The 16346-nt window shown below is 38.4% G+C and overlaps 1 protein-coding gene and 1 long non-coding RNA gene across 3 annotated transcripts; both read right to left on the reverse strand.

Annotated features, from left to right (window-relative positions):
• Positions 1–5032: 5032 nt before the first annotated feature.
• igfbp1b (insulin-like growth factor binding protein 1b) lies at positions 5033–7211 on the reverse strand. Its single transcript, XM_082171917.1, has 4 exons — positions 6798–7211; positions 6556–6698; positions 5744–5872; positions 5033–5658 (listed from the first exon to the last, which is right to left on the reverse strand). Exons 1-4 carry the CDS (start codon positions 7132–7134, stop codon positions 5533–5535), a joined length of 735 nt encoding a protein of 244 aa, XP_082028043.1. The 5' UTR covers positions 7135–7211; the 3' UTR covers positions 5033–5532.
• A 7583-nt stretch (positions 7212–14794) lies between these two features.
• Positions 14795–15873, reverse strand: LOC309500339. 2 transcript variants are annotated; one of them, XR_014206553.1, is made up of 5 exons: positions 15853–15873; positions 15380–15568; positions 15246–15308; positions 14999–15146; positions 14796–14917 (listed from the first exon to the last, which is right to left on the reverse strand). It is a non-coding gene; the product is annotated as an uncharacterized lncRNA (long non-coding RNA). The 2 variants fall into 2 exon arrangements; XR_014206552.1 differs by having other exon boundaries at positions 14795–15146.
• Between the last annotated feature and the right edge of the window lie 473 nt (positions 15874–16346).

Raw genomic sequence — 16346 nt, forward strand, 5'->3', positions numbered from 1 at the left:
ATGTGGAGTGTTAACAGCCTCGTTATGACCCGGCGACTCCATCCTGCTCAAGAGGAAACTGAATTGGATTGTGTGACATTAACATCTAACCTATTGATCAAGCGGTACTGACTCGTGTAGAGGTGTGGACACACACACACACTGTTCTACAGACTTTTACACTGAAAGAATCTGCACAGACACAACAGCCTTTTTTCTCCGAAAGTCAGGAAGAGACGGATGAAGGAAGGAAGATTTCAGCCTAGATCACACAATAATGAACCTTGAGAGGCGTCATTTCCATCCTGATTATCATCTGAGTCTCAGTTAGGTAATTCCTGAGAACATTTAGCATCCTGACTAACTTTTTAATGCATGTGTGGTGGGACGTACAGAGTTTCATTTTTAATTAATTTAATGCTCGTGGGTAATGTAGTGTCCAATTATATTCCGCGAGGGAGCGTATAAAAAGGGATTCGAATGCACCGTGTGTGTGGTCACCGCCTGTGCGTCATTGCCGGGGACCGCCCGGTTTGTTTCATTCCTTCCGCTTGAGCATTATGGCGGATGGTTTGTTGCTGGGGGTTGTTAGTGGCGGCTATTCATATGCCCCTCCTGCATTCCTATGCTTTTGTTGGCATGGCGATAGTCTTCTGTGTGCGTGACTTGGATTTGCGACCCGCTATGAAATGAAGGAATAATCTGTTCTCGGATACCGGCGTTAAGTGAGGCCTGAGGGGCAACACTATTTGATGCTGCTGCTTTGTCGAACCTGGTTTCTCCTGGACAACTCTATGGAAGTAAAATAATGTCAAATGTTTTTGAAATAAAAAAGCCTGTTGAATTGCACTACTTGGAAAAAAAATAGGCATTGCATTAACCATGCTTGCATTTTAATGCATTGTATTTTTTTAGGGCTTGCATTTTTATGGGCTGAAATTTGACGTGGTTGAATATTTAAGCTGTGAACATTTCAAACACATTTTCATTATTAAAAATTCAATAATCCATATTCACCTTTCATATTTCTCTTCCAAAATATTCAAACTGTTTTAAAATACAACCTATAATATTCAACAGGCAATTTTCGGTCCATTTTATTTCGCTTTGCAAATTCGCTTCGACAAATTCAGTGGTTCAAATTCGACAGTAAATTCAACATTGACATCCAGGAACTGCAGGAAAAGCAGTAGATTGCCGAGCATACTCTCCATCTGCTGTTAGTCGACCTCACCAGCAGGGGGTGCAAAAGCGCGTGTTGTTGACGAAGACCAGAGCAACAGTTAGAACAAGTAGTTCATTCATAAAACTCATTTATAGCAATGCAAGTGTATTTGTGATTATTATGACGGCTGTTTTATGTTAAATTCAGTGTCTTCACGGTTACTTTTCCTGTTATTCTACTCCTGTCAGTATTCCTTATCTTGCTGTGGAATTATCTAATCACCCTGACAACCACTTTACTAACTATTTGCTATCTGGTCTCAAATACGTTTTTGACCCCAGACCCCAGCTTGCACTCCTCAAGCATTATTTGCAATAACCTACAAACCACACTCGCCAAACCTGCTACAGAAGTGAAATCATGCATAATAAACAGCAGGATGATTTTCAAGGTGAGCAGGATTCTCAAAAGTCTTGTGAACACGTCAACTATGTGTTATACGGCCTTATTTCAGTGACTTAAAAATTTTGTTTTTTCAATTACCACGCATAAACATTATTTTCTCAAAAAATAAAAACATGTAAATACATTTTGCTCACATATTATTGTTGCAGAGTTTGTGATGAATACAGTGTAATTAGACTTAAGACATTAATGTGTTTACAAGTAACTGAAAAAAGCAAAAAAAATTCAGGGCATATCAAAAATTCTCCAGGGCCCAAAAACACCCTCAGACCCCAGATGGTTAATAAACAAAAAAAAAAATCTGCGTCATTACACCATTTTAATCATCTAAATCCTGCTAACACAACACTTCAGTTCATTGTCTAGATGCCATAGATCATCATATAGCCTAATGTGTTTCCTACATTTTTTTGTTGGTGGAGCTTGGTACCTCTATTTCATATTCTACCTCATATTCAACCTGTATATGCTCCCAATGAGCCAAATAATGAGAAATAACCAAATTGCTTACCACAGCTATGCAGACGACACACAGCTGTACTTAGCCCTATCGCCTAACGATTACAGCCCCATTGACTCCCTGTGCCGATGCATTGACGAAGTCAACAGTTGGATGTGTCAAAACTTTCTTCAATTAAACAAAGACAAAACTGAAGTTATTGCGTTTGGAAACAAAGATGAAGTTCTCAAAGTGAACACATACCTTCACTCTAGGGGTAAAACAACTAAACATCAAGTCAGGAATCTTGGTGTGACACTAGAGTCAGAACTTAGTTTCAGTAGTCATGTCAAAGCAATAACTAAATCAGCATACTATCATCTGAAAAATATTGCAAGAATTAGATGCTTTGTTTCCAGACAAGACTTAGAGAAACTTGTGCATGCTTTCATCACCAGCAGGGTGGATTATTGTAATGGACTCCTCACTGGCCTTCCCAAAAAGACCATAAGACAGTTGCAGCTCATACAGAACGCTGCCGCTAGGATTCTGAGCAGAACCAGAAAATATGAACATATCACACCAGTCCTCAGGTCTTTACACTGGCTCCCAGTTAGATTTAGGATTGATTTCAAAGTATTATTACTGGTATATAAATCATTCAATGGCCTAGGACCTCAATACATTGCAGATATGCTCACTGAATATAAACCCAACAGATCACTCAGATCATTAGGATCATATCAGCTAGAAATACCAAGGGTTCACTCTAAGCATGGTGAGTCTGCTTTTAGCTATTATGCCAGCCGCAGCTGGAACCAGCTTCCAGAAGAGATCAGATGTGCTCCTACAGTGGTCACATTCAAATCCAGACTCAAAACACTTCTGTTTAGCTGTGCATTTACTGAATGAGCACTGTGCCGCTGTTCGTCCGACTGTTTGTACTGTACTGTATTTTACTCTATTTTTCTAAACTGTTTTAATTATTCTTATTTCTTTTAATTATTTTAATTTCTCCTATGTCAGCAGGGCATTTAGCCCGAAACTGTAAATGCCCACTCAGAAAGTGATAATGTGAAAGTGATTAATGTGGGTTTGAAAGTAGAACAGTATTTAAATGACGATATTAAAGTTTTCGTCTGAGAAAGAATGTGAACGCAGTGCTAAAGTGCTAAAGAAAGTGAAAAGAACGTGTGAGTAAATGAGGGAGAAAAGAAAGTTAAAGGAAAGTTGATAGATGGAAGTCGTAAGAAGATTGAAGGTTAAAAGAAGGTTGAAAGATTTAAGTCTTAAGGGAATCCTTTGAAAGAAAGATCTATAATAAATATTCTTTTTTTATTTTTTAAAAGTACTGTATTTTATTTTATTTTTCTAAACTGTTTTAATTATTCTTATTTCTTTTCATTATTTTAATTTCTTCTATGTAAAGCACTTTGAATTGCCATTGTGTATGAAATGTGCTATATAAATAAACTTGCCTTGCCTTGCCTTGCCTCTAGGGGGGTCGGGGGGCATGCCCCCCCAGAAGAAAATTTTGTACATTTTAAAGATAAATGCATTAATCTGGTGCACTTTGAGTCACCCGAATCCACTATTAAAAATAAATAATCCACCCGCAAACCGCCTATATTTAGATATCTGCATCTGATCATCACATTACAGTTATTCAAATTCTTAGTGTTAAGCATGATAATATGGTAACATATCACACTGAAGTAGGCTGATTTAAAATGAACATTTATTTAAAATAAAAGTTCTTCTTTTGGCAAAATTACATTTCCTTAATAGCCTAAACAGAGGCTTTACTCCCTTCAAGCTTAAATTGTCAATGTTTCATTACATCACTGTTTGAAAACACTCAGAATAATTTTTTGTACCTTTATAAAGGGCATTTTCCCCTAATTTTATTAAATGTATGCTCCATCTTTCATTTGAAATTCTTAAATTTGATAAATATATTCAATTAAAATAATTAGACACTAGGCTGTTACCAATACAATTAAATAATTAACATTGAACAATTATAACTGTATTAAATTAGATTATTTTAAATATTTTTGAATATACAAATAAGGAATGTTGAAAAGAATGATAGGATACTTTATGAAACTAGCGTTTTGTCATTCAACGTTGACATTTGCTTGAGAAGTTGAAGTCGTTCTCTATCTCCGTTGCTTCTAGCCACGGTGGTTAAAAATGGTACGGTCCACAATAGGGGTGTCTGAAATCGCTTTACATTAAAATGTTCATACAGTGAAAATAGGAGTTGACTTGTATTGTAACTTTATATTTTTTCACAATATCAGAAAAATTATCTGACCCCCCCAAAACTGATATTTCTGTCCCTTTGGGGGGTACTGGGTCTTCATTGGGGGGTATAGTACCCCCTGTAATTCGAACTATGTTCTCGTGGCTTTCGCTGAGGATCTGTGCTGATGGCTGAATGCTGCTAAATGATCAGTGTTGCTTTCAATCAGAATTGCAACTTCAGTTTCTACTCTAAAGCAGATTATCAATGTGTTCATATTTTTACTCACGTCTGACCTCGACGAACTGAAGAAATGAGACAAAGAAAATGTTGACCTCAAAGAAGGTGGAGCCTCAGAGCCACGCTCACCTATTACATCATCACCACAGACCAGTGATCGAAGGGGAACTTTGCATCAGTAAACTCTTCTGAACTCAAGAAACTCCAAATTAACTTAGTTTTGGCCTGGTTTTGTTCAAAATTACGTCACACGAGTTTGTTCTTTGATTTCACCTGAAGTAAATCGGGGTATTGCATATTTAATCAGATCATCTTGGCTTAAATTCAGAGTGGGAATGTTTATATTTTAAAAACTATTTGCAGGTAAATAAGGTTTTTTGTCCTGCATCTTAATAATCAGTGTTATTCAGATTATACAACAACAATAAACTATATAGAAATAACACTAAACATTCTCAGCCCAAAGTGTTTTTACAGAACGGTCCTGTGCAATCTGTACAATCTCTAACATTTTATTGAACGAAACTTTTGAGGAAATATACAGTATATTACATGTATATACAATAAAACAATAGTTTCAGAATAAATACAGCAGCACATTAAATATTCAGGGAGTCCATAAAGACGTTGTGTCTAATGTGAGGTAGACATCTGTTTTAAATACATAGTGAAATGAAATAAAACAATTAAAATGTAGCTTACATAACATAAACAGTCTTACGGGCTAAAGCGGTTTACAGACTACATGTTTACAGTGTCCAAACAAGATAATCCTGGATACTTGCTGTGCAAACATGGTTATAATGAATTAAACCATAGTGAACAAAGACTGAGGCAGAATTACAGACTTGTTATATGACCAACTTATAATACTAGTTAATATAAAACTAGGTAATAAATATTAAGACCATGTAAGAGCTATACATAAGAATAAATAGGTGTTGATATGGTATGGAAGGAAACATAAGTTAAGGGTACGGTCCTCTAGTGAAGGCTTCAGTGCATGAGCTCCTGATGACACTGGGAATCAGCCAATAAACCATCAGTGCCTGAGATTCTCTTTCCACTCCAGGACGACACACACCAGCAGTGTGGAGGCTGGCCGACGAGAGACGTGTCACACTGACAGAGAGAGAAAACAAGAGCACTTTAGGGCTAGCGTGCCTCTGTAGGGTCAGATGTCATTAGGATCGAGAAGAAAAGAAACCTGTTTGGCCTTGTAGAATCCGTGCTTATCACAGTTGGGGAGGTAAAAGCTTGTGAACTTCTCTCCTAACGTCTGCTGTGATTGTGCGATGACGTCCAGAGAGGCGTGAAGCTCAGTGTGACACGGACCCTAGACCAGTGAAAGAAGCATCACAGAAACATTCAACAGTAAACGGGGTGGCTCATCCAAAAATACAAGCTTGGCAACGACAGACCAAATCAGGCCTAAATGTAAGATTTGAGGATTTAAATTGCATGTGAAATTTCTACTTATTTGGATTACAAAGTTTTAACAAACTAATACAATTAATTTGATGAATATTTGTCCGTCATAAATGAAACGGGTAAGATTTCTGGTAACCAGGTTTATACATTTATCATCAATAAATCAAATTTGTTTCAATCTCATACATTTTAAATGACTAAATATGGCTTGGTCCACAGCTAGTCATATTTAATCCATGTTCATACCTTTTAACTGAATAATTTTGTTTAGTCAATGAAGAGAATGATCTGATTCAAAGCCATTTGAACAAATGCATTTTGAAAATATGATTACTTAATTTAAAAAAAAGATGCAAATTCTTACCCATTAAATTGTTTTATGACTAACAAATATGTAACATTTTATTAGTTGGTTTATGTTAAAATGGTGTAATCCAAGTGGATGGAAATTTTATATGCAATCAAATAAATATTTTGGTCGGAATGTTCTCTCAAATACAAAGCAATCTGTTTTAAATGTGTAGAAACTCAATGGCTTCAGCCAGTAAAACGGCTTGTAAATGTAATGGTTGGCGCTCGGTTCAGTACCTGTTGGATCAGTTTCTTTCGGATGGCGTTGACTTTGGCCTTGATGCTCTCCTGCGCCTCGGCCGCGTCCTGCGGGTCGAGTGGCCTGTTGAGTCCCAGCAGGTACTGCAGCGAGCCCTGGTCAGACGTGATGTCCGTGTCCTCTAGAAAGGCAATTTAGACACAAACATGAGTTGTTTCTCTCCAGTGAAAACTGACCTCTGGAAAGCAGATGTTCACTGATCACCTGTACTGAAACGTACCTTCCGTCTGCTCGTACTCTGTGCAGACGGCTTGGCCGCGGGTCAAAGCGTGGAGCGGCCGCGGGTCGCCGGGCCTCGGGACGCAACGCAAGCCAGTGCCGCAGTGAGCCGTGTAGACGCCACAGGAGTCTCCCCTCTTCAGCGCGCAGGACGAACAGCATCCACAGCCCGGCTCTCGCAGGACCTCGGGACAGTCCGGGGACACGGCGGGACAGGCGGCGAGCTGCTCCGGTGAGCATGGAGCGCAGCGGATGGGTTCAGGCCCGACCACGGGGGAAAGATCCGCCGGACGGACCAGGACACTCACCAACATTACAAACACACACGGACCTCTCATAGCAAAACAACAAGCTGTGTGCCGCACTGAAACTAATATCTGCTGCTGTGTGTGTCAGATCTGGTTCTCTGGGGATGTGCACCGTGTTTTTATGCTGTGACATGATGACCTAAGAGCGGTTAATCATTGACACACCTGTCATCTGTATTAATGCTGCTGTTTTTTTCAGCGCATAGGTTTACTCCGGTTGCGTAGATGTCAATATTTACTCCAGAACGAAGTGTGCTGAACCCATTCCTTCGCAATACGGATTGACACAATTTGTTTCCCGCTCCACCAATTACAGGCTCATTATGCTGCTGTTTACTATACATTACTCATATAACAGATTCAATCCACTACTTGCACAATAACACTTATGTGAGCATATCTCAAAGATGTGTTTTTGACCGACACACTTTGAGTTAGGTCACAAAAACAAGGTCATGAGGCCGTTGCATAACAGGACGGGTTACTATGAGCTCTTCAGCAATCATAACATGTTTGTCATGAGGCGCCGCACAGTAATTAACAGATCCTAGTGTAGTATTAGTCCAACTTTGGACACATCACAAGATCTCTTGCAGGAGGTCAACCAATAGGTCAAACTAGTTTGAAGACAACAGACAACATGGCTTGAACATTTGAGCTTATTCCAGTATATTCCAGTAAGCCTTAAAATGACGAGCACATGAGTTCAAGCGTTGTTTGTCAGGTTGATGTTCTTCAGGATCACTGTAGGCTCATGGGTGCCTATACGCACACACACACACACACCATGAGCAAATCATTTACATCCCACCCACACACACACGCACACACATTTCACCCATAGATTGTGCAAGAAGAACGAAAACAGTGGACCGGAGAAGGAAAATTAAACTTCTGCCTTCATCTTTTCTAACTAGCAAGAAAAATACCCAAAGAATGACAAATACAAACGATGAGCTCCATTCCCCCATTGTAAAGCAGGGCGTCTCTTTATTCGACGGTGAGCTCATGTGTCGTGGCCTCCTCGATGTCACGCATCAGATTCACCAGCCACTGCGGCAGATTCCCCTGCAGAAACACACCTCAGTTTGAGCACTTCCATGTTCTTCATGCTCAACAGAATCTGCAATATTCCCTCAATAGGATTTATGTTTTCACTTATTAATTGGCTGATTTCAGATATCTTAGATTACATCTCTCTGAAATACTTAATCTCATGGCAATTTGCTAATATTTTATGTTGTGCCTAAAGTAGGGCTGATGGTGCATGTCCAGCACAACTTCGGTTTCATGCCAACTATGGCAATTTAAATATCAAGGACATTTTGGTTTACCATGACCGTTTTAACCTGTTGCAGAAAGAAAGAAAGAAAGAAAGAAAGAAAGAAAGAAAGAAAGAAAGAAAGAAAGAAAGAAAGAAAGAAAGAAAGAAAGAAAGAAAGAAAGAAAGAAAGAAAGAAAGAAAGACACCTTAGACGTGTGTCGGGCCGGATGATCTGCGGGGTCACACGGTGACAGGCTCGTTGGGTCTTGAGCAGTCGGTGCAGTCGTCAGTCTTGTCTGCGCCTGCCGCTCTTTACCGGTCGGATGTTTGCGCTGAACTCCAGAGTCGAGCTCCAGAGACTCGTCCGGCTCCGCATGCTCTGAGATGGTGTGCAGGGAACTCATGATCTCCAGTGAGAAGCGACTGTCCTTAGATCATAACGAAGAAAAAAGAAAAAATGAATTTCCTGAAAATAATGTTTCCCAGCTAACAGGGAATGTTCTCAGAACTTTGTATAACGTTGTGGCAAGGTTCTCTCAATGTTATTAACAAACATTCTTCCCGTAAAATTGATAGAGTAATCTTTAGTAGCCTAATGTTCTCAAAACGTTAGCACAAAAACATTATTATACATGGTTCATGGAATGTTTTTTTCTCCTGAAACATTTTAGGTCCCGTAACATTTTTTTAAATGTCTGCGACATGATGAAATGGAACGTTTCCTTAACGTTCGGATAACTAAGAATAAAAAAATAAATGGATGTTTTGAACATTCAGAAATACCTTTTTCAGAATTGAATGGCAAAGTTAGCAAAAAGCTCTTGAAACATTTTTATCAGCTGGGATGACATAATCCTACATTATTATGTCACACATTTACATTTATGCATTTCTTCAGAACTTCAGAAACACAGAAAAGAACACATGAACTGCTATCATAGAGAATTGTGTGAGACTTGTATTATCAGATCATTTGAGCTTCATGCCTGGGCAATGTTAGTTCGCTTCAGATTGTGAAATGTCTTGTGGTGCAACTCTTCAAAAAGTCACTAATGATAATAAATCAAAACTTTTCTTGAAAATAAAATATTTTGAAAACACATGAAACTATCATGAACACAAACAATGCATAAATGAACTTGGCACAGTAAAAAGAAAATATTTTCCTATGTCGTCTTACAAGTCATTGACCCATTTGCTCTTTTAATCTTAGTTCTGTCTAGGAGAAGTGGAGAAATAACAGATAATATACAGAGAGACTTTTCTTTCCAACAGCAACAGTGCTTTAGCCTAACCTCAGTTTTACCATGGTAAAGCAGCATAAGCTTGTGATGTTTGTGAAAACGATTAACCCTGACATACACTTCTCAATTACTCTTACTGTAACTGTGTGTGATCCGCACAGATCCTCTGTGTCCCGTCGGTTACCGATCTCACCTGCCACAAACACACGGTTGAGCTCACCTGTGCAGGTTAACAAGCTATTCTCCAATGACAGAAGAAACTGCACAGTATTAAGGCCTGTTCACACCAACTATGATAAATGTAAAGATAACTGTATCGAAAACTATATTGGCGCCCATACCAGCAGACGATATCTTTCAGTTTATTCTAAGCACATGTCTGTTTATCACTTTAAATGCTGGCGCTCTTTAAAGAAGGATGGGTTCTGATTGGTTGTCATTGTTTTCATCGTTCATCAGCTGGATAAAATCTGAAAGTGATTGCAACAGTATCATTTCTCTGTGCCGTTATCCTTATAGCTGTGGTGTGAACTCTGCAATTCTTTAAAGTGTCATGAAACCCCCTGTTTTATCCATAGACTTTAAAAAATATGGACAAAGCGTCTGTGACGTCACCCATAGACTTTCTGAAGAACGGGTTTGAAGCCGTTTATGGGGGGTATGGGCGGCGCCATCTTGGAAAATCTTGGGAAACCCTAACCCCGCCCACCTTCTGACGCAGCGCGCGTCACTCAGCTCGCTCTGCTACTCCGGTTATCTCTGTGTATATTTTAGGCAACGAAATATGTTATAAAACACCATACTAACTCTTTTCGTTTTCATTTAAAGAAATCTTAAACATTATAGCCACACAAATGTGGTTCAGGCAACGCGTATTGATTATATTCACTGCACATAACGTTTGCCTATTTATCAGAATCAGAATCAGAATCAGAAAGAGCTTTATTGCCAAGTGTGCTTGCACCCACAAGGAATTTTTCTTGGTACTGAAGCTTCCAGTGCACATATACAAATACAAATACAAATACAACAAGAAACATAGTAATACAAATTCTAAGAATAAAATATATAAAAAAATAAAATAAAATAAGATAGTATAAAAAGTAAAAAAAAGGGGTCACAGTTGGGTTTAGTCTGAATAAACATTTACAGATTATGAACATATTTACAGTATTTTGAGAAGTATGAATAATATAAATATAAATATCACCTGAGTTAGAGAATATTACACTAGACAGTGGGAGTCTAGTGCATGTTACAGATTATGAACATATTTACAGTATTTTGAGTAGTATGAATAATATAAATATAAATATCAACAAAACGAAATATAAAACACAAACCTGCCTCTTTTCGTTTTAAATATAATATAAAAATATTAAACATTTTAATATGGTCCAGGCAATATGTGCATTTGTATTAAACAACAGATGTTGCAGTAAACAACATTACAGATCATCTTCGTTGTATTAAAATTTAAAATGACAAAACTCAACCCAGTCTCTTTTTGTTAAATTTCAGTTTTATCAATATTAGCTATTATAAAAGTATAAGTAAAAGGTAAAGTTACAATAAGCTATACAAATAAAGCAAACAATTCAGTCAAACATAAAAAGTCATGCGCTCGATCTAGTCTAACCATACAACGGTACAAGTTAAATATAGCTTATAAAGTTATGAAACTTCCCCTCAGCCAAAACGATTGCCCACGAGACCAAAAATCGCCCGTTAGATATAGACAAGACGAATTATATCTCATGTTTAACCACTACAGAGACGCCAGAGTCAGCGGCAAACCTCAAAACGTCTAGCCGATGAAAGGCTGCTCCAGGCGGGGTACATCGCGCTGAGCGCCCGGTCATCGCTGGATCTCACAACTGGATACAATTTTCATAAATCTTTATAAATAAACCACAGATTTGAGCTTTAAACAACTACATTCTCGCCTGAAAAACTCTTAAAACTACATTTCATGATACAGAAACAGTAGTATTATATGTCAACTGTATTAAAAAATGGCGCTTCTTATGTTGTCATTCTGCCTTTCAGCTGTCAATCAAGCTGTCAATCAAAGTTAACCACGCCCTTATTGTCATACATTTTATATCTAAATACTATCTAAACTAACGAGTTAGAAAAAAATTCACTACCCTCGCCGTTGTCAGGCACTCGGAACCTATCGAAAAATCCAATAAAAGTCCATGGGACCAACCTGTAAAAACATGATTTTATGCTGTGAAAACGGACATTTTAACATGGGGGCTATGGACATTTGCTCCCTTTTGGGACCTTCCCCTAGCGGATTTTCGATGTATTGCAGTTTTTCGCACTTCCGGGTAGGCTTCATTTTTCAGATCAGAATGTTGCCCCTTGGTTTTATCGTGGTCGTTCACATCTCAAAGCTGGAAAAGTCTGAGGAAATGTGCGTGTAAAGCTGTGGAAAAGTGGGAGTGAGGGCAGGAAAAGAGGAGACGACCCAGGGGGGAAAACAAATGACGGATTTGAGGACACCTTGATGTATTTTACAAATATAACCTTAAATAACACACTCACAAGAATGAGGGAGAAACGCGGAAGAACAATTAAAAGGTCTAATGATATACATTTACGAGCACTACAGTCACTGAACAAATGATGTGTCAGTTTGTTTAACAGAAAGAATAAAGGCATATTTTGTCCATTGTTCTTTGAATTGTTTATCTATATCATTGTGTTCTGTGTATCAAAATAATTCTTCGTGTCGTCGCGTTCATGATCATGCCTACGGCTGTATGTGTAAGTGTCCTTATATATTTCATTTGAAGAAGACATGTGCATACACGGTGCTGGTTCATCTTTAGAGCACTAGAGTAGCTATATGAAATATGAAACGCACTCGCTCCGGTCTGTATCTGATCCACGTGGTAAGCGTCATTAAACTCTTTACGGCTTCCGCGCAGAAACCACTCTCACGGCATGTTGTTTGAATTCTCCGCTGTGATGCGATGATCTCATGTGTAATCCAGCGCAGTGATTGGATTGAACGAGCTCTTTCTCATGAATAAATGCAGAGAGTAGCCTACCTCGGGGCCAGCGTGCCATTAGCCAGTCACACACTCCCAAGAGGCGCTTCTACATCACATTCCCTGACATTGCCTTGACTTTGCTTTTCAAACCAGAAAAACGAAATTGCACGGGAAAACGCAAAAAAAAAAAAAATTCACTCATTGATTAAATGTTTAAGTTTTCAGTGATGTGCAACCTGTACATCTGTTCATATCTCAAAAAATGTGTTTTGGGGTTACATGACCCTTTAATATTGAGAACGATTTTTAGAACTAGGGGAGAGCGGGGCACAACCTAACGCTTTTTGACTTTCTCAGTTGGTGTAAATCTACTTATGGTTCAGAGTATTTATTTTTCCCCACATTAATTTCCCACATGTCTAGTACAATTATGTGGTTTTGTTTTATTAATACAGTATATACTTTTTTCTTGATATACCCCGAAAGAATGGAAGTGAAATGTGACAACATGCCCCATAGGTGGGGTACATTGTAACATGTGTGGGGCACATTGAAACATAACATATGACAGCTTAAAATGTTATCCGGGGCCTGTTTCAGAAAGGAGGTTAAGTGAAAACTCTGAGTATGTTAACCCTGAAATGAGGGAAACTCTGAGTTTTCTGTTTCAGAATGGGAGGTATGTTAAACCTGAGAAAGCAGAGTAAGTCAAGCCCGTTTCTGAAAGAGAGGTAACTTATACTCAGAGTCAGTTACCATGGTAACTTACTCTGTGAACCTAACCTGGTCGGGAGCTGGGGGGTATTCCAGAAAGCAGGTTATGTGACATACCCGGGTAAGTTTAAGGGTAAGTTAGTGGATAACCTCAACTTTCGGTTCCAAAAACGGAGGTAACTTTCTGGGTATGTATGTAACCATAGGAACTTACTCTCTGAAGATAACCTGCTCGGTAGCAGGTTATGTTCCAGGGTTAGTTTGTTTCAGAAGGTTACTGAGCATGGCGTGCCCTTTTGAAGACGATCCAGTGGATGTGGAAGCACAGATGATACGAAATCTTTTCCGCCGTGAGAAGGTGATACAACTACGTATCAATGTGTTTTCGTATCCAAATGAATATTTGCGGGAGCGTTACCGTTTTTCAAAAGAATCGTTAATTTATTAAACGAAGATAATGGAGTTAAATATTTAACTCCATTTATTAAACTTTTTTTGCGACGGTGAGTTTTTTGTATACAATAGTCGATGCAGAGCATGTGGGAAAGGCAACTGTGTGTAGGGCTGTTCGTACAGTATGCATTGCACTCAAACGGTTCCTACACACTTTTGTGCAGTTCCCTGGCCATAAACCACTGAGGGTCATTAAAGAGGAATTCCACAGAGTGGCGGGTTTGTCCATTCTATGGTATTCTATGAAAGACCATTTTAGTTAGCACTATACTTAATCTATTCATACTGTATACAGTGACAGTCACAATCATTTTAAAAGTTTCTAATTATATAACTTTCAATTTCAGGGTTCCCAAATGTAATTGGGTGCCTTGATGGAACCCACATTCCCATTAAAGCTCCTTCAGTCAATGAAGGAGACTATGTTAATAGGAAGTCAATCCATAGCATCAATGTGCAGGTGACAATAGATTTTTTGGGTGCTAAATGTTTGGGTGTTTAAACCATTAAATCACCCTCATTACTGGTCCCCACTAACTAGGTAATATGTGATGCAACCCACCTCATCACTAATGTTGAAGCCAAATGGCCAGGGTCTGTACATGATGCCAGAATGTTTAGGGAGGCATCATTGTGCAACAAATTTTGCCTTACACAATGTTTTTTTTTATTTTAATTTTTTATGGTTTTTTTTATGCAATTATACACTTTAACTACCTTTATGACACTTCAATGGTTACTTGCTGGGGGACAGAGGGTACCCCTGTCTGCCCTATATGATGACACCCTACCCTGAACCTGAGCCTGGACCACAGGCACAATTCAACCTGGCCCACAGCAGAACATGGACCATAGGCATCCTGAAGGCAAGGTTTCAGTGCCTGCTTGAGCTCAGGGTCAACCCAGAAAGGTCATGTGACATCACAGCTGCTTGTGTTGTTCTTCACAACATTGCCACACTGAGAGGTGAGAGGGCCCCCCCACCCCCTTCTCTTGATGAAGATGGCCAAGAGGAACCCCCAGTGAACCCAGTAGACCAAAGAGATGGCAGGGTGGTACGAGACATGATTTGCCAAAATCACTTTAATTAAAACCAGTTAACAGTCAAGTGTTGTTCATGGTTTCTTTATTTCCTGTAACAAAAGACATTTGTATTTATTGCTTTAGATTTCATTCAACAAATGACAGATTAATGTTCACACACTGTTTCCCACCTTAAGCTGGTGCTCCAGCAATTCAAGTCTGGCCTTTTTTTAGGTTAAGCCTTTTCTCCTCCATTTGAAGCTGTATAAGGTCCATCTCCATGTCACTTTTTCTGATTTGCTTTTGAAGGTGGACCTTATACAGCTCTTTGGCAGGCAACTAGAAAGACAGAATAATTAAACATGACTGATAAAGTCTGTAATACAAACACAGACCAAATATTTAAATGAGGAAGGAGAACTGCAGAACATTTCTTACAATGCTAAGATTCTGTGTGGAGGTAGATGGACCCTCATCTGTATTCAAATCTCCTGCCATATTCTGTAAAATGACAATGACAATTTATTTATTCTCTTATGCAAAAAAGGGGGAATTCATTCTATGCATCATACCTCTAATGGGCCTCCCCACATTTTCTGTTTCTGTCACAGCAGAAGTGGTCTCTTCATTGTCATCCTACAGTGAAAATAAGGAAGGATGCTTGGTCTAGCAAACAGAAACCTAAAGACAATAATCACTTACAACTGTGACAGAGTGTGGTGTTGCAGGAGGATCCAATAATACAATGTGGCCATCAGCAACTGCAAGATAATTAAACCAATAAGATAATCATGCATATTCAATACTCAATGTATATTCTTAAACAAATACAACTAATAAAGAAGGACATTAGGAACATCTAAGAGTACTAGTAATAAGATTACAGTACACAGCATATGCAGTCAAAGCAGCATGCATACTGCACAAGTGAATCAATGACTGTAAAATGCATTCAAAATGCCTTTTTAAAATGGTGCTTTATTAAAACACTGACAAAAACAGTGAAAACATAAATAAATCATAAGTATTAATATGATACACCTACATTTTACTAAGCCACTTGTCTTTCTATTGGCTACATAGAAAACTAAATTAGGCTACATTAAATACTAAATTACATTGTTGGAGAATGTTTTTGTGTTTCAATTTGACTTAGCTCACACTTCTTCTGGCTCCAGAAGGATTACACCTGATAAAACAAGAGGCCAACATATTACTAGACAATTATGTGCATTACTACTGTAATATTAAGAAATGTATGGAGGCCAACAAGTAAATTCTTGTCTATTTTTACTACATGCCCCAAATAATTTTTTGCGTCACAATGAAAGAGGAAAATAGCCCATTTATAATTTATAAACTCGTGCATTTACTCTGTCCGTTATTTTTTGCCAAGCCAACTCTCTTTCTTTTGCTGATGCAGCAGTATTGCTTTTTATTTTTTTATTTTTTTATAATGGGCTTATAGTCTTCATAAGCAAGCATTAAAACCTCCAACTCAGTTTCACCTAAGTAGCCTATGTAGCTCGCTTTTTTTCT

This window comes from Leuciscus leuciscus, assembly GCF_965113295.1.
Source record: "Leuciscus leuciscus genome assembly, chromosome: 6".
Taxonomy (NCBI): Eukaryota; Metazoa; Chordata; class Actinopteri; order Cypriniformes; family Leuciscidae; genus Leuciscus; species Leuciscus leuciscus.

Excerpts from the sequence above, each read along its gene's own strand:
- igfbp1b (XM_082171917.1), bottom strand. The coding sequence starts at position 7,134 with ATGAGAGGTCCGTGTGTGTTTGTAATGTTGGTGAGTGTCCTGGTCCGT. Across the intron at positions 6,699-6,797 it reads AGAGTACGAGCAGACGGAAG|AGGACACGGACATCACGTCT; the intron begins GTACGTTTCAGT and ends TTGCCTTTCTAG. Across the intron at positions 5,873-6,555 it reads GAAAGAAACTGATCCAACAG|GGTCCGTGTCACACTGAGCT; the intron begins GTACTGAACCGA and ends TCACTGGTCTAG.